The sequence below is a fragment of the Mytilus galloprovincialis genome, chromosome 4 (genome assembly GCF_965363235.1).
Source record: "Mytilus galloprovincialis chromosome 4, xbMytGall1.hap1.1, whole genome shotgun sequence".
In the NCBI taxonomy this organism is placed as follows: Eukaryota; Metazoa; Mollusca; class Bivalvia; order Mytilida; family Mytilidae; genus Mytilus; species Mytilus galloprovincialis.
Genome location: NC_134841.1, coordinates 90,940,956 through 90,968,077, shown reverse-complemented (window position 1 = coordinate 90,968,077; position 27,122 = coordinate 90,940,956). Strand labels below are relative to the sequence as shown.

The 27,122-nt window shown below is 31.6% G+C and overlaps 1 protein-coding gene across 5 annotated transcripts; it reads left to right on the top strand.

Moving 5' to 3' along the window:
- Positions 1-416: 416 nt before the first annotated feature.
- On the top strand, positions 417-27,122 carry LOC143073373 (putative delta-1-pyrroline-5-carboxylate synthase). 5 transcript variants are annotated; one of them, XM_076248865.1, is made up of 15 exons: positions 417-466; positions 4,214-4,556; positions 4,966-5,148; positions 6,146-6,250; positions 6,974-7,126; positions 8,517-8,732; positions 13,461-13,620; positions 14,633-14,776; positions 16,042-16,259; positions 16,521-16,658; positions 19,538-19,733; positions 20,128-20,249; positions 20,824-21,010; positions 22,404-22,499; positions 22,961-27,122. In XM_076248865.1, exons 2-15 carry the CDS (start codon positions 4,221-4,223, stop codon positions 23,173-23,175), a joined length of 2,469 nt encoding a protein of 822 aa, XP_076104980.1. In that variant the 5' UTR covers positions 417-466; positions 4,214-4,220; the 3' UTR covers positions 23,176-27,122. The 5 variants fall into 5 exon arrangements, with proteins under 5 accessions (XP_076104980.1, XP_076104979.1, XP_076104977.1 ...); XM_076248864.1 differs by lacking the exon at positions 417-466 and adding an exon at positions 478-735; XM_076248862.1 differs by lacking the exon at positions 417-466 and adding an exon at positions 478-768.

The window sequence follows — 27,122 nt, the reverse complement described above, 5'->3', positions numbered from 1 at the left end:
GGATATGATAATTATAATATGTCCAGTGACTAATCCCGAAATATAAGATAAACAAACACAAAAATGACCAAAGAATGGGTGTATTCCCTCCATAAGGTATTCTGGATTAGTCACTGAACATATTATAATTATCATATCCCAGGTTATATGCCGATTTGCACCGTGCCGAAAACAACATTTCAAATGTTGTGGTGTTGTCGCTTCCTGCATAGACGGATGGCGTTTTATTGTGTTTTAAATTTTACATTTAACCTTTTTCAACATATCTTAAAATATTACCCTCATCATCTAATGTGTGTTTGCTCTTAGTTGATTTCTTAGTTAAACTCTGTTTTATAATATTTCCACTTAGAAACCCGGAATAATTACATGTCTTTTCCTACTTTTGTTTCACCTCATTAACATGTCTGTTTCGAGGCTGTTTCGTTGTTGTGAAAAAGCCCATTTCTAAAAAGGCATAATATAGGTTAGACTTTGAGTGTCATTTCATTATTTGACCCTTGCAAGTTTCCTTAGTTTACATAGAATTGGGCAAGACCGAGTTGTATACTTGTTTGCGGTGAAAAAAAGCTGTATTTGCCTATTATGCCGGTACTTCCCTACCGATACTGGTATAGACCAGTTAACTTCAGAATACACAATAAAAGAGAAATTTGTTGTATATATATTGTTATACACACGAATGGTACCCAAACCATAGACACGGATACTAACTCTTTTAACAGCTAAAAGAAGGTTAGTAGTGTGTTAATTTTTGCTTAACACTAGGTAAGTAAATTTAATCCTTTCAGTTTTCCTTTGTCCAGATTTAGTAAATAAGTAAATAATGACTAAATAACGCAATTTTAAAAAGACAAAATTTTTAAATGCGGTGACCCTGCAGATAGGGTGGACTTCCTGAAGAAGAAGAAGACTATTGTTAGAGTGGTACACAGCTAGTCAAAATAGTTATGACAGTCTTGAAAGGCTATTTTTTTTTCAGGAAGGCATACCATAAAAAAAAAGCCTTGTAAGACCTCATAATTATTTTGTCTAGTACCAAAGGCACCTAACGTTCTGTCAATAGTACTAGACGTTCTGTCAATAGTACTAGACGTTCTGTCAATAGTACTAGACGTTCTGTCAATAGTATAAAAACATTGGCAATTGGAAGAAAATAGGGTCATAAAAATATTGGCAATTGGAAGAAAATAGTGTCATATGGACACTATTTTCTTCCAATTGCCAATATTTTTATACTATTGACAGAACGTATAGTGCCTGTGCTAGTACATACCTAGCATGTCATAAGACCGATGGATCTCATTTAGCTTTATCTGAAGTCAGTGTATCCAAGACAATTACAAACATGAGCTCTGGGTGATTTTAAAGCCATGAAACAAAATCACCATGAAGCATTATGGTGTATATAATACATTTCAAAAAATGCACAAATACAGCTGATGTATAAAAAAAAAGATGATGTGGTATGATCGCCAATGAGACAATTATCTACAAGAGATCAAAATGACACAGAATTAACAACTATAGCTCACCTTACGGTCTTAAACAATGAGTAAAGCCCATACCGCATAGTCAGCTATAAAAGGCCCTGAAATTATAAAGTAAAACAATTTAAACGAGAAAACTAATGGCCTTATTTATGTACAGATATACTGCATACTTGAAAGGTTATACAGCTATAACGCACATATTTAAGCATGCACTAATGGGGTATAAACACAAATGCAAATAACATATAAAAAAAAGAGCACAGAGATTTGTATATAGCGATAGTGATCCCGCGGTGGCGGCGTTAATTAACTTGTTAAAAGCTTTATATTTTTAAAGGTAGAAAACCTGGATGGTTCATCTTTGTACAAATATGCCTTATGTTACGAAGTTTCCTTCTATCACATGTCTATTGTCCTTGACCTCATTTTCATAATTAAGTGACTACTTGAAAAAAAAGGTAAGTTTTTTTGTAATGTTAATTTCTTTCTTATGAGTAATAGGATAATTGTAATTGGTAAGTGCCTACCTTGCAAGGTCCTCATGCCCAACTGGCAGGTTTCATCTGACCTTAACCTCATTTTCATGGTTCAGTGGTTATAGTTTAGTTTTTATGTAATGGTAAGTTTTTCTTAAACTGTATTCAATAGATCTACTATATTTGATGTATGGAATGATTGTAAGGTGTATATGTCCAACTTGCATACATGTGTCATCTGACCATATTTTTTCATGGTTCAGTTGTCAAAGTTAAGTTTTTTAGTTTTGGTCTTTTATTGTAATACCTTAAGATATATTTGGTATATGGAAATGTTTTATGATGTACCTGTCAGTCTCACAGGTTTTACCTCATTTTCACAGTTCATAGCTCAGTTTTAAGTTTTTCGTATTTTGGACTGTTTTTCTTAAACTATAAGTATGATAAGCAATAGGTCAACTATATTTGTTGTACAATGTATGAAACATGTGGAAGGATTGTTAGCTGTACATGTTTATCTGACATGGTTCATCTGACATTGACCACTTTTTCATGGTTAATTGGTCAATGTTTAGTTTTCTTGATTAAGTCTGTTTCTTAGAAACTATAAGCTATAGGTCAACTATATTTAGTTTATTGAATGATTGTAAGGTGTACATGTATTTCGTCTGGTTTATATGACCTTGACCTCATTTTATGGATCATTTTAAGTTTATGTGATAGTTGTACTTATATTTAGGACTGTCAACATAATATCAATGGGAAGGCAAGACATTTCAGTGTGTGCACTCTTGTTTTTTTAGCTCATCTGGCCTAAGTGAGCTTTTCTCATCACTTGGCGTCCGTCATCCTGCATCACGCGTCATGCATGCGTTGTCTGTAAACTTCTACTCTGAAACTACTAGGCCAAATTTAACCAAACTTGGCCACAATCTTCATTAGGGTATCTTGTTTAAAAAATATGTCCGGTGACCTGGCCAACCAACCAAGATGGCCACCGTGGCTAAAAAAAAACCATAGGGGTAAAATGTAGATTTTGGCTTATATCTCTGAAACCAAAGCATTAAGGGCAAATCTGCCGGAGGTAAAAAATGTTTATAAGGTCAATATCTATCCGCCCTGAAAATTCAGATGAATTGGATAATGATTGTTAGGTTGCTGCCCCTGAATTAGTAATTTTAAGGAAATTTTGCCGTATTTGGTTATTATCTTTAATATTATTATAGAAAGAGAGAAACTATACACAGCAATAATGTTCAGCATTTATTTAAGTTCTACAAATAAGTCAACATGACCAAAATGGTCAGTTTACTCCTTAAGAAGTTGTCCTTTTGTATAAAAGTCAATTTTTAACATTTTTTGTAAATTTTTGTTATCTTTTACAAAAAACTTCTCCTCTGAAACTACTAAGATGAATTTAACCAAAGTTGTAAACAATCATCATTAGGGTATGTAGTTTAAAAATTGTGTCTGATGACCCCGCCTGCAAACCAAGATGGCTGACATGGCTAATAATAGTACATAGGGTAAAGTGCAGTTTTGGGCTCATATATCTAAATCTAAATATAGCAAATCTTTCAAAACAAAATTGTTCATTAGGTCAAGATCTATCTGCCCTTAAATTTTCAGACCATTCCGGCAATCGTTGGGTTGCTGCCCCTGAATTAATAATTTTAATAATTTTTTTCAAATTTTGGTTATTATTTTGAATATTATAATAGACATGATAGATAGAGATAAACTGTAAACTGCAATAATGTACAACAAAGTAACCCTACAAATAAGTCAACATGACCAAAATGACCAATTGACCCCTTAAGGAGTTATTGTCCTTTATAATCAATTTTTAACAATTTTCATAAATTTTTTGTAAATTTTTTCAAAATAATTTCCACTGAAACTACTGGGCCAAGTTCATTATAGATAAAGATAATTGTTAGCATAAAGTAAGATCTACAAACACATCAATCACCAAAACAATTTTGTCATGAATCCATCTGTGTCCTTTGTATAATATGTACGTAGCCCAAAGTGAGCAACACATGCTCTTAAGAGCTTCTAGTTTTAACCTCCCCTCAATAGTGCAAAACTAGTAGGCAGTAATTAAAGTTAGATATTATTGTTTTCAGTAACTGCATTGCCTCATTGATGCTTGCCCCTCATCTAATTTTATTCATATTAATAAATAGTTTTTAAACAATAAATTGAGGAATGAATTGTGTTTTATAAGTATAATTATTTCAGTGTAAAGATGGCTCAGGCAAATACCAGACTACTTAAGCTGTGGCCACACAATACATTATGCCAATGTTATCAACAAAGTTCCTGGCCAGCTCTATTGTCATATCATAGAAATTCTCACAGACACCTTAGTACAGTCTCAAACAAACCGATTCAACTTTACAACCAGAAATCATATCCAAGCATTAGTGTGTTTCCTAAAAAGTTTTACAGTGGAATAAATTTATCTACACGAGCAGATCTGCTAGAAGCCAAGAGAGTAATAATCAAATTAGGTAGTGCTGTGATCACCAGAGAAGATGAATGTGGATTGTCATTGGGACGATTGGCCTGTATAATAGAACAGGTATTTTGTTAGGTTTATCTTGAAATTATGAAATAAAAACAATCATATTATACATTATTGGCTCTTTAGATTTATATGTTGAATTCATTAAGTTCTTTTATCCAAGAGAAGTTAATTGAGATATTTGAAAAAAAAATTGAATAGAAGGACAGTTGCATAGTTTAAGAAGGATATACTCATGATTATTCTTAATCTATAATTTTTCCAAGGACTGCAAGTATATATTATTTTAAAGTCCCTTAAGTTTTTCTTTGAAAATGCATGTATTCACACTTTATACACAAGTAACTAATTCCAACTAATTTTTTATAGTCCAAATTTGATTCAGTAAATGCCTCAGTTTGTACAATAAGACTGATGTGAGTGTATAAACCTGCAGTGAAAACCTCAATATTTTTTTGGCTTTAAGGTTGCTGAGTTACAGAATCAGGGGAAAGAGATGATGATGGTAACAAGTGGGGCTATAGCATTTGGTAAACAGAAACTACAACAAGAAATAATCATGTCCATGAGCATGAGACAGACACTCACGTCAGCTGACAAAAATAAGGTGAGCATGAGACAGAATCTCGCATCAGCAGACAAAAATAAGGTGAGCATGAGACAGACACTCACATCAGCTGACAAAAATAATGTTAGAATGAGACAGACTCTCACATCAGCTGACATAAATAAGGTGAGCATGAGACAGACATCAGCAGACAAAAATAAGTTGAGCATTAGACAGACTCCCATATCAGCTGGCAAAAATAAGGTGAGCATGAGACAGACTCACATCTGTTGAAAGTGATAAAGTAAGCAATAGACAGACTCACACATGCAGACAAAATAAGGTGAGCATGAGACAAATCTAGACTTTCATCCTCTAAAAAAGGGTGAGCTTGAGACAGACTTTCACATCAGCAGACAAAAATTAAGTTTAGTACGAGAACTCTCACAACAGCAAAACAAATAGGTAAGAATGAGACATTACACATCAGATGAAAAATGGTAAGCACTTGACAGAGTCTCTCGTCAGCAGACGAAAAATAAGGTAGCATGGGCAACTTTCATACAGCTGACAAAAATAAGTTGAGCAGGATTTAGACTCTTACATGAGCTGACAAGAAATGATAGCATGAAACAGTTGTTCATATTAGCAGACAAAATAGAGTAAGCATGAGACAACTCCCAAATCAGCTAACAAAAATAGAAGGTTAAAATAATAAGACTTACTTTCACACGAGATGGCAATATTCAGGCTACCTTGTAAAAGACAAAAACAGTTGAGCATGAGACTGACTCAAATATCAGCTGACATGAGCAAGATGACTGCCTTGTACCAAACAGAATCATTATAACCATGATACAAGTATGCATATCAATAAACCAAACTAACATGACTAAGCTTGTGACAAAGATACAGGTCAGCACAAAACTCACTCACACATAACACAAAAATAAGGTTGCTGGTTTGTTTGTAACCCACATAAATAATGTTTATTTTATTTTTGTAGCAAGGTTTATTTATTGCCCCAAGAGCTTGTCCAGCCGTTGGACAGATTGGTTTAATGTCACTATATTAATCCATGTTTATTTTGTTTTTGTAGCAAGGTTTGTTTATTGCTCCAAGAGCTTGTGCAGCAGTTGGGCAGAGTGGTTTAATGTCACTATATGAAGCCATGTTTATGCAGTATGGAGTCAAGGCTGCACAGGTAATTTTTCATAGAAAATTCAAGTGAATGAAAGGAGATATGGGAAAGCATGACTGAAGCAGCAAGTCAACAGTACAAAAAATCATAATACATCTAGGTCTGTACAGGTTCTTCAACAGTAGACAATTACGTACAATATGCAAAGCTCTAAATGGTCCAGAGTCAATAAGATGTGAATGAATTTAACATACAATAAAAATCTGCGTTCTGTTTAACACCAATTCAGAAATCATTATAGTACTAAAAAAGTTCACCAAGATCATGACTTTGAACAGGCATATAAACTTGCAGGGGAGTATATTTTGACTTCAGTTTTTGCGAGAATTAATATCAAAGAAAATGTCTAATGTTTCTTTCTTGAAAATACATTGAGACCAGTGTGTGTGCTTTTCAGATCTGTCAGACTCCTATTTCTTGTTTTCCAGTACTACAAATTAAGATTAAGGGTATGCTACAATGGACAACACATGCATTCATTTTTCTTGGAATATATTAAGTCATTCAAAACCAAATAAAATTTATCAAAACATTTAAACATTTCTATCATCAGTTTGATTTCAGTTGAAAACCTAACACCATGTAAAAGTAATTTTATGCTGAAATTCTTTACACATTTCTTGTGTTATGATTAAGCACCTCTTTGTTAAAATGTCTCATTGAGGCATTCAACAACGAATACCAAAAAGAATAATATTAATTTTAAAACATTATGCTATTTTGTAGGTACTGATTACCAAGCCAGACATAGATGACCCTGAAAGCTGTAAAAATCTATGTGGAACATTGAATGAGCTGTGTCGTCTGAAGATAATTCCTATTCTAAACACAAATGACGCAGTGGCGCCCCCACCAGCCCCTGATAAAGATCTTAAAGGGGTAAGTAACTAGTTACTGTTTCTTTGATTTTATCACCTATGATACTGTTGCCTGTGATATGATTATTACTATTTAACTCAGTATTTATTGTAAATACATGTATTTGGTCTTGTCCTGAAAAGCAAGAAATAATAGCAGCTGGCCGCTGGTCTTAAAAAAAGAATAATAAAGCAATCAATCAAATTTGAAATTTATTGGTCCTTGACTGCTTTTAACTGGATTGTTATAATTTCATACCAAGTCTTTTCCAGATAATTTGTTTTTTCTGTCATTTAGATAAGATTTTACAGCTGTATGTCTTTACATAAAGTTTAATGGGATATACCTGAGGCTTTCTTATTAGTCACACTGCTGACATAAAATATTGTTGACAGTTACACTTCTGAAATTAAAAACTGTTGTATGCTATTTAAAGGTAAAGAGATGTGATGTATTTAGAATTTGAATAAATGCTTTCTGCATAATGAACTGCAATAACAGATTCAAGATAAGCAACCAATGTTAGCAAATAAATTTTGAATAGTTCGAAGATGAGTATATATGCTCAATTAGGTGTGAGCATTAAAAGGGATTTCTAATAATATGCTTGCTTCCAATGAATTTCTTTCCATCAAAGTATTTGGTTTTAATTGCTACATAATTTGTGCATTTGTTGGTCAGTACAATAAGCAAGGGATGAATATCTCAATTTATGATAATTTATTTATCACAGCATACACATACCCGTAGCCAGGGGGGGGGGGGGGTTCGGGGGGTTCGGACGAACCCCCCCTTGAAATCAAATAAGCACTGTTAAAGTCAATGTTTTGTTCAAATTGTGACTGTTAAAGTCGAGTTCATGAGTCCAACGAACCCCCCTTTGGAAATTCCTGGCTTTGGGCCTGGCATACATTAATGAGATGCATGAAAAAATCCAAATATTTCTGTTGCAAGGGTTTAATAATATATATAAAAATATAGATGGATGCTTGAAAAAGTTGGAACAATGACATTTCAGTTCAAGGATGTAGGGATTCAGTCTGCCTATAAAACACCAAATAATGTGTAAAAACAGGGTACAGTACTGTGGAATCATTATTATTCTTTGGATACCAATTTTCGTAGGTTTCCTGGATACTGATGAACCACAAATATAAATGTTCAAATAAATACAAATTTCTATAAAATTGTTTCCAGACTTTTTCAGATACATGAAATTACTTATCTACAAAAATGCAAGGTTTCCGCAATCCACGAAAATTAGTACCCGCTGGTATAGATAAATCCACAGTATAAAGATTTTTTCTGGTAATAGAAATGATACTGTTACGTATCAAGCTTATGGTTAACACAACTGCAATCCTAGCATTTACAAAAAAACAATTTAAATTGTATTTTTTCATTGCTTCAGGTGATTAGTCTGAAAGATAATGACAGTTTGTCTGCTAGACTGGCCAGAGAAGTCAGAGCTGACCTTATGGTCCTGATGACTGATGTCAATGGTATATATACTGGACCACCAGGACAGATTGGGTCCAGACTTCTCCACACCTATAGTCCAGATGATAGGACTAAAGTTACATTTGGTGCAAAGTCCAGAGTAGGATTGGGTGGAATGGAGTCTAAGGTTAGTGGATAATGATTTCTAGTCTAGTAATAAAGTATAGCTCGCATCAATTATTTCTTAAATGTAAGATCTGGAAACAAGCTTCACACAGCTTATATCAATCATATTGGTTTTTATAAGTACATGTATCTCTATGATGAAAGATGTAACTGGGAACTTTATCAATGGAAATTTAAAACTGAATAGATTTTTCAGTCCTCACTTTCTTGAGAATGAAATAAAAATCTTAAGTGTACTGTCACAAAAATTAAGAACGGCCCTATCCTGCAGTACAGTGGTACACAACTAAAATTTCAAAAATATTGTAGTAGTTGTTAATAATAGAATTCAGTTGAGATCTTGATAAATGTAAACTTTCAACTTTAATCAAATGTTATGATTGAAAAGCATATCTCGTCCATTGGTCCAAATTCTCCATGATGAATTCTTAACTAAGGAAATGAAACTACATTAAACAACAATTGATTGCAATATTGTCAACCTTTATCATGTTCTACCTGTTCTTTTGTTCATTCTTTGTATGTAGACTATCAAAAGATCCCCCCCTTCAAAACTTTTTTTAGTTTAACTAGGGAAAAAAGCTAAAACCACAGACATAATATAATTATTTATTCAGCGTTAGATAAAGGTAACTAACTCTAACATACATTCTATTGGTATAAGAAACAAGCAAAGATAATCCATCTACATGTGTAATTATCATCAATCAACAAACTTATTGATTCAATGTACAGAGTTTTATTATACAAAATATAGCAATGAATAGGTACACACATAGTAAATAAATTTTAATTAGATAATCAAAATGATATTTTTAATTATTAGTACAAATTTCAAGTCCAATAATGTGTTCATACAGACATGTTGTAATGTTAAATATTATAAAGACAAAAAATGCAGCTTTTCTCATGTATTAAGTTGCATATGAGTTAAAAAAATTGTTGCACACAAATTGGATATTAGATATATCTGATTTAATTAACAAATTTTAATTTGAAAAGATACTTACAAAACATATCATGATAAAAGATGTTATATTTAATACTTTTTTAATCATTATTCATAATTTTTAAAACTTTGGGTGATTTTGAGCTTGATATATGTCAAAATAACACCTGTATGTTAAAGAATGTGTGTTGTCTTCCAGCTGACATTTTTTTAACCGGATTTTTGTGTCAAAAATGTCGGTTATTGATTTGGGGATGTACGGCGGGCGGGCAGGCGACAACCAAATGTTGTACGTGCATTTACTCATGAAGCCTTCAACCAAACCTTTTAAAATTTTAATATGTTGTTACTGACAACAAAATGGAGGTCAAGTTCAATAATGACGATTTTGACTTTTACCGTTCAGGAGTTACGGTTCTTGAAAGTTTAAAAAATGTTGTGTCCGTGCATTTACTCATGAACCGTTCAACCAAACCTTTTAAAATTTTAATATGTTGTTACTGACAACATAACGGAGGTCAAGTTTAATAATGACAATTTTTAATTTTACCGTTCAGGAGTTACGGTTCTTGAAAGTTTAAAAAATGTCGTTTCCGTGCATTTAATCATGAACCAGTCACCAAACCTTTTAAAATTTTAATATGTTGTTACTGACAACAAATGTAATAGTATATTTTTTAATTAACTACAGTGTTTACTGTTACAATATTTTTTTAATTTCATTTTACAAGAGATAAACATTTTTACCTTGAAGTGGAACTATCTAAATCTCAGTTTCTTTTTTTAAGATGAAATATCTAATGATCTGGTGCTATTTCCAGGTCTCCTCAGCATTTTCTCATCTGATGAATTATTCTACCCTTTCCAGTCACTATAAAGTGTTACAACTCAAAGTTAGACGCAACACATAAATAGTAATAGGAAAAGTGCTGCCATTGCATGTGCAATGCAGAAACAAATTGAATATATTTTAATAAGTTGAAACTATCCTTAACACAACTGACCAAAGAACGAAAATTTGCACAATTACAGAGTGCATATGCCTGGTTTGGGTTTTGAACCTCGGCCAATATAGATAAAAATCTCTATTGGCCGTGTTATTCTGTATTGGACGAGTTGACATCTTTATATTGCATAGACAGTTTTCATCATAAAGTTAATTAATAAATATATATATATACAAATTTAATTATAATGTGAGTGTTTTTCAACATCCTGATATGGTCACTTCATATAACTTGGCCTCCTTGGCTGTACTGCCTGGTGGACTACTACATCCTATGTATAGTTGTCCTGTTGGAGAGAATGCAAGAGAATGTGGGAAGATTATGTTTATCTCCCTTGTTTTATAATATGTCATCAACAGGCCACCAATGTTCAGGATATGAAATGTACTAGTACCCCAATCAGCCACAATAACATTGTCTCCAAGTGTTGTCACTATGTCTGTTGGATAAAATGATCTGTCCTTGTTGATCTCTTTGTCTCCTATGTAGATATTGATGATATCACCACCCTGTCCTAACACTACTACTCTACGTCTTTCAGCATTTACTTTATCAGCCACATGTATATTCCCATTACTGGTACTGGTTATACTACTGGGATAGGTAAATATAGGTTGTTGATATTGATCATGTTCATACACTCTCTCATGGTCTCCATTCTGATTCATTAGTATTACAACTCTTCTTCCTGGTTTGGGTAGTCACTATTAACACATCCTACTAGAACTTTATTGTTGTTGGTGATTAGCAATGGTTTAGGACTAAATGGTGACACATCATATAAGGAGTCTGTTATTGTACCTGCATCACCACTGATTTGTTTTAGTTTTGATTGCCCTGTAGATATAAGTAGATTATTTGATTGAGTAACAGCCATACTGTTTATCTTGATATTATAGCTGGTGAGTATTTTCAGTTTGGGTCCATCAGGTTTGACTTTTTGAACTAAACCATAAGTACCAGAACTTAACCACAAAGACTGATCAATAGAAGAGCATACATTTACTACAGACTCAAGTTCAGTTTGATATTGTTTATTTATTTTCAGATTAATATGTGGTTTATAAGATAAATTTTCATCAAATTCTAGCACTCCAATGTTAGACTAGGTTATCTCCCCTGGAATGAAGTTTGGTAAAGAGCCATAACTTGATCTTGTTTTGGGCATTTGGATGTCAATAGATTTTTCTAAATTGTTGATTACTGTAAAGAACGTTGAGGCATTGCTTATTTGAAAGAATTCCTGGAATTCATTGTTTTTATTGTCAGCTTGTTTTAGTAAAACTGAAACTGCATTTAAGTCAGATTTGATTGTGTTAGAAACAGAGTTGTGATTCTGGTCCAATTTATCTTTAAGTTCTTTGAAATGGCCTTCTACAGCTGCTTTGACAGATTGTTCATGTCTAAGGACATCTTCCTTTACCTGGTTGTATTTAGAATTTTCTGAAGCTAAAAGTTGGTTAAGCTGTTCTTTTTCAGAAACAATTTTACCCCTATCCTTTTGAATTTTAGTTTGTCCTTTTTTTAAATTGTCTATTTTCATCTCGTATCCTTCTTGAATTTCTGTTAGACCATGTTTCTTGTGAACTTTTGACACACAGGTTGGACAAACAAGAGTGTCACATGTCTTACAATAAAGACAGTTACTTTGTCCAGCGTGGTCCTGGCAGGTAATGTTTGCAAAATTCAGTTCTTCTTTATGTAATCCAATTTCTTTGGTATCAATTATTCTGTGATCCTTTGCAGTTTTTACTCTTAAATGTACCTTCTCCTTACAATGATTACACAATAAAAGGTCACAGTCTAAACACTTCCATTTAATGGGTCTTTCAGTTTCACATAATCCACAACTTACAGGAATTTGTCCTTTTCTAATGGATTGTGAAAACGCCATTTTTAGTCCAATACAGGCATTCTACTTCTTCAATGGTGATCAGGCGCTAGGTGATCTCCTTGTTAATCTTATCAAAGTTAAACTATTTTTAGAAAAAATTATCTCAGTTTATAGATATAGAACATGATAAATAACTGCATATATTTAGTTTAAATAAACTTTATGGTGACTAACAGTTGCTGACTTTTCTGTCATTTGGTATCTGGTGGGGAGTTGTCTCCTTGGATTTGATTCAATGGGGGCTATGACTGTTTTGAAGACCATTATTGATATTAATGCAATATCCAGATCTATTAACTGATTGTTCATGTTGTTTTGATTATAAATGGAGGTGATGAGAAGTGAAACGTTGTCATATGAAAATACAAAATTATAATTGATATAAAGATCAAAAATTGAAAAAAAAAGTTTAAAGCTTATCTGTTAATTTAAGTTATAATTTAACTCTAGGGAAAGTTAAAATGAATTGGAGAGAAATAAATAACTACTCCTTTTTTTACCCCAACTCATAAAGAAAAATATAACAAAACAAAAGTAGCTCCAGAGTGTTACTGTAAATAAGAATATCTGATATCTGAAACATTTTTGTATGAAAACAAAAGAAGAGATTTACCCTTATTCAAGGTTGGTGAAAAAGCAGTCAATACTAGTATTGACCAGGCCAACTAAATAGCTGTCAGACAGGTTTAACCCGACCTCAACCTCAACCTCATTTCAAGCATCAGAGATCATTGTTAAGTTTTCATGGTAAAATCAATATAATATGAAATCAATAGGTCAACGCATTTGGTGTTTAGAATGATTGTATATAGTGTACATGTCCAAATGACTTTGACCTCATTTTGATGGTTGATTAGACAATGTCTATTTTTTCCCCAGGTTAAAGCAGCAGAATGGGCGTTAGACAATGGTGTTGCCACGGTAATTTGTAATGGTAACCAGGATCATGCAATCAGAGATATATTTGCTGCAAAGAAAATTGGCACATTTTTTACTAAGACCGAGAGTTCTGCTCCTGTAGAAGTTCAGGCTATACATGGTATGTACAGAGTAGGAGTGTAGTTATTCTCAACTGGACAGCAACCCGACTAAACAAGTAATCAAAATACTAATATAGGGCAACAGAAAGTCATGAACCAAAATACCTCAAGCTCTAAACTACCCTAAAAAATGTGAGCAATTTTCAAGGAAATCTCCAGATAATAAAAAAACTTTGAAAGATATAAGATTACAACAAATTTATCTTAATTTCAAATGGTGAAAATGCACATAATTCTTTCTAGACTTTTATGCATCGGTTTTTTTTTTTTTTTTTTTTTTTTAGACTTTTCTATCCCCCATCAAAATGAGGTCACTGTCATCTGTATCCAAAATGACTTTAACAAGAAAGTTCATGTTTGATTTCACAAACCTCTCATTTCAGGCCACCAATATTTTTTAAAAAGTTAACTTTTGTTGAACATTGGATCAAGTGACAAAAAGAAAATAGACATCCAATCCTTCAGTTAATCAATGTCATATGAAAATAACATTAATTTTGTACATCCAAAGCTTTTTTCTGGAATAAAATGTCAGCATGCAGGAGAATCTTTAAAATAAAAAATGGAAAGATGTGCTTTAATAGACAAGTGAATATCCAAAACTGTCAAACTTCCAAGATAATTCCTTAAAGCTGTGCCTTCAGGGAAATACCCTTTCATGTTGATAATTTCAAATCAAACCCTATTTAAATTAATATGTCAAAATTACAAATACAATGTAATTGATTTGGTATAAAATTGTTCCCTCTGAAATGGTATGTTGATTTAAGTCAGTTTTATATATAAATTTCAGGAGAGAGATTAAGGTATTGGAGTCCTAGAAAATAAAACCCTAATTAAAATAATGTGTCAGAATTACAAATGATTATTATTTTTGAAAATATTAATTACTATTTGTGTATTAGTTTGCCTTATTTACTACAGAATCTTAAGGTGTAATACAAGAAAATTAAAATGATATAGAAATAAGTAGATATTAACACTTTTATTTTTGATTTAAATTTGTTTCAGCCAGAGAAGGAAGTCGAGCATTACAAGCTTTGACTGGTGAACAGAGAGCTGTTATAATAAACAAACTAGCTGATTTATTACTGACAAGACAGACAGATATATTGAAAGCCAATCAGATAGATGTTGATAAAGCTTATACTGATGGTGAGAACTAATATAAATGTCAAAAAAATGCATCACCTCTTGTTCATGCTGAAACATCAAAATTTGAAAATTATTATGGATTAAAGGAGTTGTGTAGTATTAGTCAATCAGATAGCAAGCTAACATTACAAAATAACGAAATAATATGTAGAGGTCAACATAGATCAACATACAGTTTCTAAATAAAGAGAATTGTCTTTAAAATATGTTTTGAATCCTATTTGTTTCATAAGTCAGAATCTTTTTAATCTTACTTTTATACATGTCATTTCTTCTGTAACATATCAATGAAAAGTTACCATAGAATGCACAGTGCCAAAGATCAAAAACTGAACATATGTTTGTACTTAATTGTCCAGATCTCGGCCAAACGAAGTTTTACAATCATGTTTATAGTTAGAATCTCCATTTGATTAAAAATAAATTGATTAAAAAAAATTAAACAATTAGAAATGTTTTGTTCTCATTCTGGTTTTTTTTTATGCCAAAGGCAACAGAGTTACCGTGGACTGTCCATCCTTCCGTCATTCTGTCTCTCAGTCCCTTTTTTGTTTCTGCACTTTTAAAACTTTAGTTTGCCTCATTTGTGTAGTGAGTCCCTAACTGTTCTAGAAAAGTGAAATCATTGAGAAGGGGCTTTCTTCTTTAATTGATTTGTATGTCTATTTTCAAATGGATTTTCTTTGCAATTATTAACTCGGATAATTCAAGCCCTTTCCGTGTCCGATTTTCTCCCACACGAGGGCTTGAACTCCTTATGATCATTGGCCACGTCGCCTGCTCTCTGTGAGAGAGAGCCAATCAGCGGCGATCAGGATAATGAGTCTGCGCAACTCTCTTGTAATTGTCTTACCAAACACGTGTGTTCAATTAACACAAATCCGATAATAACTAATTTTAAAACATCAATTAACATCAGTTTACATCATTTAACATCAATTAACATCCGGAACTCCTCCTTCTTTAGCTGCCAATTTAAATCAAAATTCCCATATTGCAAATCGGTGTGAAAATTCCGGTTGACGGTCTTGATCGAGGAAGACGTTCAGGCGTTAATGTAGCCTTCGTAGATCAGCGGAATATAACGACTGAATTATTCGGGTTATGCAATTATATGTACTAATGGTGTGTTATTTATTATTACAAGAGAAGACAATTGTATTAATTATTATTACAAGAGTCGACAATGTGTTAGTAATATTACAAGAGTAGACAATATGTTAATTTTATTACAAGAGTAGACAATGTATTAATTTTTATTACAGGAGTAGACAGTGTGTTAATATCAAGACTTGTGTTAAATGAGAAGAAGCTGAAGACATTACATACAGGACTGAAACAGATAGCTAAAACATGTGATTCTATTGTTGGTAGAGTAACAAGGAGAACACAAGTAGCTGAGGGTTTAGAACTTTGTCAGGTTACTGCACCAATAGGGGTACTCATGGTCATATTTGAATCTCGTCCAGATGCACTTCCACAGGTAGGCTGTCTTTTGTTGTCAACAAGGACCTGTTATTTGAAACTTGTCCCAGCTTTCTATTACTTACTTAACGAAGACCATATATTAACAGCAAGATGTGTTCCTTGGTTATTGTGTTGTTGAGTTATTGTTTCATTGTTTCATTGAGCCAGTACTTAAATGTTTTCAAGCATGTTAGAAGAGATACAAAAGTATTTGTTTTTTTTTCTTGCCTTATTTTATATGATAAACACTAAATCACATTTGTATGTCTATTGTTAGGTTGCTGCTCTAGCTATTAGTAGTGCAAATGGTTTGTTACTAAAAGGAGGAAAGGAAGCATCTAACAGTAATAAATTATTACATGAATTGGTGGAAGAGGCATTGGAACCTTTTGTTCCTAAAGAAACTGTAGCTCTGGTTAGTTTATATACAGAATTAATCATGGAAATCCGTTAACATGGAAAATAATATAAACAAGTGAAATTTTAGAATTTACATAAATGCTTAGAAATTAATTCAATCGTAGGAAAAGATTTGAATGAAATTCTTGATTTGTTGTACTATTCTGAATTATGGATCAAAAGACAGTTTTTATTTTTCATATACTTTATTTTCTGTTATATCAGGTTATGTTAACCTTAGATAATAAGCAATCAACTTTGTCAGTCATAAGCACTATTATAAACATTGACTCATTCATTGCTTGCTTTTGACATAACCTAACTACTTTTAGCTTATGATCTAGCATGATGCTTTTACTAGATAAATTATTATAGTCTTAAAAACTTATTTTAATAAGGAATTTTACTTGTCAAATCAACAGATTAAAACATTCTTAAAAAATACCATTTTGCAGTTTAACTGAATCAACATACTGTGCCGTTAAAATAGATATTTTTCCAAAACTAAATCCAAGGCATGAAATACAAATTTATAATATAAAAATATGATGTAGAATGATTGACAATGAGAGAACTGAAAGACCAAACAAAAGGGCAAGGATGATAACAATAGCAGGTCACATTTTGGCCTTCAGCAATGAGCCAAAATCCTAACAATATACAACTATAAAGGACCCTGTTAAGGATGTTTGCTGCTCTTGTTTTTTACTTTTTGTCAGATATTTGGAATCCTCTGATTTTATCTATATACCAGCTGCAATGCCATTCAAAATTTGTTAAAAAACAAACAAACAAATGTTTTGTCATTATTTAATTAAATATCCTTTAAAGCCGTTTTTGAAAATCTTTTTAATTCTTGTTATTTTGTCTGACATACATTTTGAATGGTCAAAGGTGCCAATTTGAAATATATATAAAAAAAAATCAATAGAAAACCATTTTCAAACAGCTCAAAAACAAAGACATGAACTTTTATTTTTTCTCTTTTTCTTACTAGATTTATCATTTTTTCTCTTTTTCTTACTAGATTTATCATTTTTTCCTGACATGTTGATTATTTTTATTCAATCAAAGTGTGGTTCTTTTGATCTGAGTACGATATTTATCTACTCTTGCCTGTTAAATTTAAGATATTTTAAATGCTCAGTAATTTAATTGTCTTGAGTAGATTATGTTGTATCACACTCTATTTAGGGGTAGAATCTATACAGTCTTTTAAATAGAATGTTATTTTGAAACAACGTAGCGAACATCCTTAACAAAATGTGATAACGGTCTGAATTAAGTGATTTATGATTTTACAGATAAATGAGGTACAGTAAAGAAGGGAACAAGGGATAAGTTTCAGATGCTTATTTAAAAGCTATGTATACTCTGAAATTAGATGCTTTAAAACAGCTTTGAACTACTGGTGGAGGGATGGATTAGGATAATTGAAAACAATCATTGAAATATGTCACAATACTCAGATCTTACCTCACCTTCTCCTTTTACATAACAACATTTTTCATTCAGACTTATTCTCATATTTTTGATAATTTATAAAATATGGCTAACAAATTGAAAACTTTTCTGCAGCCTGGTGATCATGATGGATAGAGTCTAACCTGCTTTGATATTTCCTTTATTTTTTACAAATCTTTTCGTAAATTCATAGATGACACTCAAATGACAAACTGGTTATAATTTTTGGTCAAATACAAATGATCATAAACTCAAAATCTACTTTACTGTTTCCAAATATAACTTCTTTAGCAAACATAACTTTAATTCTGGGATTCTGTCCACTTCAATATTCACTAGGCTTTGGTTGACTCTTGTGTATACTTGTTTACAGTATATATACAGTTAACTCTCGTTGTCTCGAACTCGGTTGACTCGAAATTTCGGATGAGTTGAAGTTTTCACGTGGTCCCGAACTTTATTCCATACAAAAGTATGTAATTCGACTCCTGATGAGTCGAAATTGGATGAGTCGAAATTTCGGTTGAGTTGAACTAAATTTACGGTCCCAAGGTTAACAAAAGCATTCAAAAATCATTTTTTATCTCGAACTAATACACATATGTCAAAACATGACCTCCGGGATTTAAATGGATTGAAGAGTTAATCTGACAATACACGTGTAATTAAATTTCCGGTCACTGACCACTGTATTGATTTATGACATGCTATTTCCATGAGTGTTTTCCTAAGATTATCTTTTGTTGAATTTTTATAAATAATTAGTGATAAATTGTTAATGTTCATGAAAAAGTATTTTAATTGTTTACAAAACAATTAATTTGTGATTTACACTAATGAGCTTGGGTGTGTATAAAGTGAGGATTATGGCTTCCGTTGATGATCACCTAAAAACTACTCAAACAGCGTCTTTAATCTTATTATATGTTCTTTTGAAAACAAAGAGTGAGATAAAACAAAATGAATAGAAATCAAAATTTTCTTAAATCTCTTGTATCCGAGAATAAACAATTTTGTCAGCTATTAGCGACCTGAATTACGAAACTGTCGATTGGAAATTACTCTTTTGGAAAAGCCATAGGATCTTTTTTTTAATTGAAACAATTGAATAAGTAAAAATAACAGTCATTATAATAATAAAAGACTGTGACATACAAATACATCGATCTGATACTAGAATATCGATCCCCTTGTCATATTCACCCAGATTTATTTTAGCTTTACCAAGCTAAGCAAGAGTTGTGTCCCTTAGATTGTCGAACTTCCGGTGTTCGTTTGAGTCGAACTACGTGTATCTCGAAATATTTCTCTGGTCCGGCTGACTTCGAAATAACGAGAGTCGACTGTATATATAAACAGAGGTGTGGTTTGATTGACAATGAACAAACTAGCCACCAGAGACCAAATTACTGATATATTTGATATTTACAGGTGAGCAGAAGAGAAGACATAGAAGATTTATTACAGATGACAAACTACATAGACCTTGTGATACCCAGGGGATCTAGTGATATGATAGCTAAGATCCAGGCTGCCAGTAAAGGGATACCAGTCCTCGGGCACAGTGAAGGGGTCTGCCATGTCTATATAGATAAAGAAGTCAATCATGACATGGCTCTCAAGATAGGTAAATAGTATTTTACTTTCATTATTTAAGTCTGCTTAAAAAGTAAAGTGGAGAATATTGAGTAAAATTATTTTGATTCAATTAAGTTTTTTGTACCCACCATCTTATTTCTATACCTCCATTGTACAGTAAGTAATCTGTTTAAAATAATGACTAATGGTACACTAATGAGATCAATGGGAAATACTCAACAGGTCAAATCAAAATTGACTTTTTGAAGATCTCTTGTACCATATTCCATTATAGAATAAGCTGAGAATATTTTTTTTAATTTTTTAGGTATTTCAAAGTTAATTTATAACTGTATAAATCACCTGGTCAGGAGAAATTTGTAGTAATTTCCGTTGTTTTGCTGACTTAGCCTGACTATATTGATCTGACTTCTATTTTTCAGTGAGAGATTCAAAGTGTGACTATCCTTCAGCATGTAATGCAGTAGAAACCGTCCTTATCAACAAACATCTACTAAAATCAACTTTCTTTGAGACTCTTTTAGACATGTTAAAGAGCGAAGGGGTAGGTACATTATAGCAGAATATTTACACATTAATTAAATTTAATAGTTAATACAAAATTTTGCCATACAATTGTTAATTCTATGCAAACATTGAGATGCAACTGAGCCTAATTTCTAGCCCTAGGACAGAAAGCCGTGGTTTAGTGGTTAGTGCATTCGACTACAAACACATAGGTTCCTGGTTTCCATCCCTATTCTGGGGAGAAAATTTCAGGGACTTAATTTTTGGCACTCCCTTGACACCATTTGTGAGTATGGTCTCGAGAAATGAAGATAGTCTGTCGGATGGGGACTATAAATGGCTGACCTGTGTAACAGTGGAGAGCAATATCTCTTGCACGTGTAAGACACCCTTGTAGATTTCAAAAAAGAGAAGGCGGCTAATGCCACTACAAAGCAGCACTCACATCCACAAAGTGGAAAATGATTAATATAAGTTGTAAATAACTTGTTTCCCCAATCCACTATAAATACATATGTTTTAACTAAATCAGTGAGCAGTTTAACTTGTACATTCTTCTTCTACAATATTCATAACTTTTTTTATCTTTATGAGTTTTATTGTATTGTCAGGTGAAGATATATGCTGGACCTAGAATGTCCAGTGTTTTAAAGTTTGGACCACCACCTGCTGTTTCCTTACATAAAGAATATGGAGGATTAGAATTGACCATGGAAATCGTAGAAAATACCGCTGAGGCTGTCAACCATATAAATAAATACAGCAGTTCACATACAGATGTTATAATTACTGATAATGGTATTATTTCTTTAAGAAAACTTTCATATATTATGGTATACTGTTGTTCTTTGTCAGCATGTTAGACAATACATCAAATACACTTATACTTATTTGCTTGAAACTTTGGTGAATTGATAATATCTATTGACGTGGGTTTTTATTGATATAAAAGGTGGAATTTTCCAGTTTTCGGACAAAGCACTACAGTTTTCATGAAACTTTTGTGACTGGTTCATTATCTTTTCAAATAAGGTTTTTATAAATCATTGATTTGAGATTGAAGAGTTCTTAGACTTTATTCTTTGAAAAAGTGACGGACGTATCATGCCCTCATGGCACAGCTCTTTATCAACTTGACCAAGACATAGCTTATATTTGAAATAAATTTGAAAATCGGGAAAAAATTGTACACATGAAAGCACTCACAATCAGAAATGTTCATATAATTATTTTTTAAAAATAGTTGACCATTACTGATATAAATTTTATAAAAATCTGGCAAGAATTGTACATATGATAGGGTTAAAAAGACCAGACATACAGACAAATGAATGGACAGACAGACAGCCAGTATTTCTATGTCCAATAACAAGTGACTTTTATCTACACTGCAAAAAAATTAATGTGGTAATTTTTCAATGTTATTAGCAACTGTAGGTCCATACAGCCTCTGACAATGAACAAACCCATACCTTGTATCATAGTATAAATATAAAATCATTGTTTGAAAAACTTTGAATTGGAGATATTTTCAAATTTATTTTCTAAGACATTCTTTTTTCTCTTTTAGTCACAATTGATATTTATAATTAATGTACTTTTGTCAGATGTACTTTATTTTTTTATTGCCAATTATTAGTGCATCATCGTAATTTTTGTATCTGGGTAGTACAGAGAAATTCCTTGCTGTCCAGCAAGAGGGTTCAAAATTGGATTAAATAATTCTTTTTCACCTTTCTTGTGATCAAAGTATATAAAATTGAGAATGGAAATGTGGAATGTGTCAAAGAGACATCAACCCTACACAAGAGCAGATAACAGCCAAAGGACACCAATGTGTCTCAACAAAGCCAGAAAATTCCCCACCCAGAGGCTTGCTGGCCCCTAAACAAACAAGTGTACTAGTTCATTGAAAATGGACCTCACACTAAACCAAAACATATAAATGAACTAAATTACAAAGGCCAGGGGCACTTGACTTGGGTCAGGTTAAAAAAAAAATGCATGCATGACTCTCAAGGAAGAGATTTAAATGTTGTTGTTTTTTAAGCATTTTTATGCATGATTTTTATAAGGTTACTTATTTTGTTGGTTATTTTGATTTCTGAACTTTTATATCAAGATTATAAACTGCTTCCCTTCCATTGTTTAAGAAACGTTCTTGGCTATAAGCTTTTAATCTGTTTTTCAGAACACTATGCTAGTGAGTTTTTGAAAGGTGTAGACAGTGCCTGTGTATTTCACAATGCCAGTACAAGATTTGCTGATGGTTACAGATTTGGTCTAGGTTAGTATTGCAAAGTTTTCCTTGCTGCTGACTCAGGTATTATATATATTAATTATCAAACTGTTGTATAGATTGTTTGATCTTCAGAAGAAATACCTTTCAAGTACTGCTGCATTTGATGAAGACATTTAAATCATCAGAGCTCCAAATTATTTTCAATTTTGTCAGGCCTGGAACTTTGTCACCCCGTTATGAATACTTTGCAAACAATATTGATACAAAAGGTGAACTCATTCTGGATGCATGAAACTAACTACCACAAAAAAATTATTATCAATTGAATCCTCAAAATATTTTCAATAAAATTTTATATGATTACTAGCTACAACTACAATTTGAATAGAATTTACAGAATTTCTTTTTAGATAGCCCAGTGGTTGTCACGCAACATGTGTAATATATTATGCCATTTATAACTTGTTATTTAATAAATTCATTGTAACATTATATTTATTCTGTAGGAGCAGAGGTAGGCATCAGTACAACCAGGATCCATGCTAGGGGACCAGTAGGAGTTGAAGGATTACTGACATCCAAATGGCTTTTACAAGGACATGGACAAGCAGCTGCAGACTTTGCTGATGGCCAGGAGCAATTTATACATAAAAGTTTACCATTGGACTACAGTGACAAAGTGTTTAATAGTTCAGACAATTCTACTAAAGTTCAGCAATAAGATTAGTCTTAAAATAAAAATAGCAACCAATAATAACATTGAATTTAGTGTTTTAAATGATTATTAATAGGTCATTAATTAATGTTGTCTGATCACAAATGCCATTTTTTTTTTCAGGTTAATGAGATGGTCATATTTCAATTATAAACATTTTAATTTATATTTGGCTGAACAAGCTAATTGTAAGTTATTTGAATTTCCCAAAACTTTACCAAAAATGAAAAATTGCATAATAGCTATTAGTGGCTACGTCTTGTTGACTCAATGTGATGTCATAGCTGAAAGCTAGGTTTCAGTCAAAAATTTCACAAGTATTTTTCAAACTAAAATATATAGCACAAGTGAAGCCAAAAATTTTTTTGACACCAATAATTGTTGTTATTGGTTTTGGTAGGTAGCCACCAATAAGATAATGCCAGTATACTTTTTTTCCATCTTAATGTGAGTCATATTAAAATATTGTAAATAATATTACACTTTATCATATTCCTTGTCATTTCATAAACGTTAAATCAGGATTTTTTTTTTTATTTTTTTTTTTTTTTTTGGACAAATTTGGTCTCAATTCCCCCCCCCCCCCCTCCCTCTCCTTTTTCTTGTTTTCATAAAAAAAAAAAAAAAACATATGAAAATGACAGCAGCATTGATTTAAAATATAGGAAATTGTATTTGTCATATGTGTTAGTTATTTCATTTTACAAAATTCAGCGTTATTTTTAAAAAGAAAAATCCTAGCCAATTGGTGACATATTTAAATCACTTAGCTTATTTGGGTATTTGTATTGTGATCACTCCTCAGAATTTTTTTTAAAAGATTTCATAATTTCTTTCAAATTTTCATATTTGCATGAGGTTCTAAAATTAAATATGCAACATACAGTTATGGTGTTTCTACAAATAGCAATAGGTGCCTTTGTTATGGTGTAGAATGGAGATATGGTAAAGCTCCTAAAAAATTCAGAGGAATCTCAATCTTATCTACACTTTGAGTGTTTGAAAAATTGACGCCTATATATAAGACATTCTTGTCTGATTTATATCCATACCTTGATGTTCTAGTAATTTCTCTGTCAATTAATCATCCACATTGTGCAATATATTTTTTTATCTACTAAGATGATTTTTTCAATTTCTTTTTTGAAATAAAAACGTTTGATAATGGATCATGAATTGTTAAAAATGTGTTGACAAGTTTTCTTAACTTTGCAGTACTGTACAACAGTAACAGAAAATGAAATAGATAATGTATATTTTGTGAACAACGAACTACTTAGTGCTATGAGTAATTGTGGGTCGTGCAGTCTTCTCAATCCTGCTAATGTTTATTTTACTACCTCAAAATTAAGAATGTTTAATGCAATATGAATAAATCCTTTTTCCTGTTTGAAATGTTTACTGTCTTTATGAACTTCCCTTTTTCATAGATACTTTTATCAGCATATATGTACATATATCACCTCACGAGACTTCATGTGTTTTTAGGAAAATCACCTGTTTTCTAATTGAAATCCTGTGTCTAGAAATGTTGAATTGCACAGGTTGTTCATGCTGATCATTGTGGCTACCATATTTTGATTGTTATTATGTTACTATGCTGTCTCATTTAAATTTTACTTGAATAGCTCTTTAATCATATTCTTAATACAAATAATTCGTATATACAATATTCTCCATGATAATGGCTAGATCTGTTTATATTTTGATATACATAAATTGAAGTGTGTATTATATATATTGTCCTCCACCAAGCATTAACTCCAAGATCTGAAGGAATTTTTATATTACAGCTTTTTCCATCTTTTTACCAGATGACGAAAAAGAAGGACTTCTCTGTTATCAAGCTTGTTTAAATAAATGGTAACTAAATATTTTGACAATTCATTGAAAATGCACAAACTTTTGTGTAATATACAAGATATATGTTTGATTAAATGTATGTAATAATTATGACTTTAAGATTTGAAATATTTATAATGATATCGATGATCTGTTTCCTGATTACCAAATCCCTAGTCTTAGTCATAGTCTTGTTTTCAAGCTTTGTCTTTTTTATACAACTTATAACCAAACATTAGATGAAAACCCTTGAGAGAAAAGATTTTGTTATGTTTTCCCATTATAACCAATATTCTTTGATGGGTTTTTGATAGACATGTGGTGCTGGTACATTTTGTTTATCTTTTATATTTCATATTTACATAAAATTTTGAATTATATTGTTATTCATGTTACTATTTTGTATGATTGTTTGGGTTTTTTTTCTCTTTTTTAACATTAAACAACAATATATATATTGCACACTTTGTTACTGTGTTGCTTCACTGGTTTAGCCATCTTAATGAAGATTGTATGAATATTTGTACATTAAAAGCATGAAAAGTTTACACCTCAGGATAAATGGATGATTGATTCATCCTAGAATATCTAACTATAACTACTTGAATAGTTTACTTTGTTACCCTAGATTACTAAAGAATTTTTATAATCATTATCGGTAGAAAAAAACTGTTATCAAATTTCACAAATAAAAGACATTTTCTTATTTAAACAACTGGAATATGTCATATATTCTAAAATATTGGAAAAGTCATCTATGCTTAAAGGGGCACTAGCTACGAGATATATAAAAAATCTAAAGTAAGATTTTTTTCTGTTCAATCAATAATGAAAGTGAAATAGTGAAATAACAATTCGCTTTTTGCAGCCAAGATGGTTCAATTTTGTCAAATTAAGCGAGGAAACATTGATAATTACTGATTCACTTGCAAGTGAATGAGCCGACCTCTTTAAATCCGTATGCATGTGACCTTCAATTTAACCCCTAGCTAGAGATTGACAACGCATGCATTGTATGTGTACTGGTTATTTAAAGAAAAAGAATGTCAACAATGAAAGTGAAACTACGGTAAATCATTTGATTACTAATTCGATGCACATTAAATCATTCTTATACGGTTAAAAACAATGAGAAAAATCTATTTTTAATCAATAAAATCAAATCAAACAGACCTATAAAAATCCAAATGCACGTATTGATTTAATCTATTCATATCTTTATTTATGTTTACATTGCTTATATGGTCATCTGAGGTCAAATCGATAGTTAATTAGATGGCGTCTGGGCTAAACTACACATGAAACGAACCTATATATTATCTACCCCATGCTCTGTAAACTGTTTATTTTAGACTTTTGATAGTTTGGATAAATGTTTTACATTGTTAAAAATCAAATATGAGAATTAGAGTCAAATCGGTAACCAAGAATTTGACAGCTAGTGCCCCCTTAACAATTTATAGAATATTTGTATAAAAGTTTCATATTTAAATCATACTTAAATCAAATAATTTTAGCTCAGGTGCTTTAAATAATTACAGTAGTACATATATGAGACTTGAAGTCTTCAAAATTTTATATTAAGAACATTTAATTGCACCATTCCAACTTTATACTGATAAAAAACATTCTTGCACAATCAGCTGCACTTTTTGTCTATTGGTAAATGACCAGTCTGATTTAAAATAAAACTATAAATCCCAAAGTTTTTGCCCATTTTTATTGTGAAAGGGTACAGTATTTTCTAAGCGATGAATAATATTTTTTGTTGTTAACTGTCTATTGTTAAAGATCTGCATGTTTGATTAGAATAATATATGTATTGATGAAAATTGTAATAATACTTTTGCACAAAAGTAACTTGTACTACTGTTGTTTATGTTTAATTGTATTGAATAGTTTGTAAACCTTTTGACAAAGCGAAACCTGAGACAAAAGTCGATCTCAGTTTATTGTTAAATTGAGAATTTGTTCATGAGACTACTATACATAAATCATGAAATTAAGTTATTTTACAATTACCAGTATTGTGATTTATTAAATAAAGATTAGATAATTTGAAGTATAACATATGTTGAAACAAATGATTTTTGATTAAAATTGAAATGGTA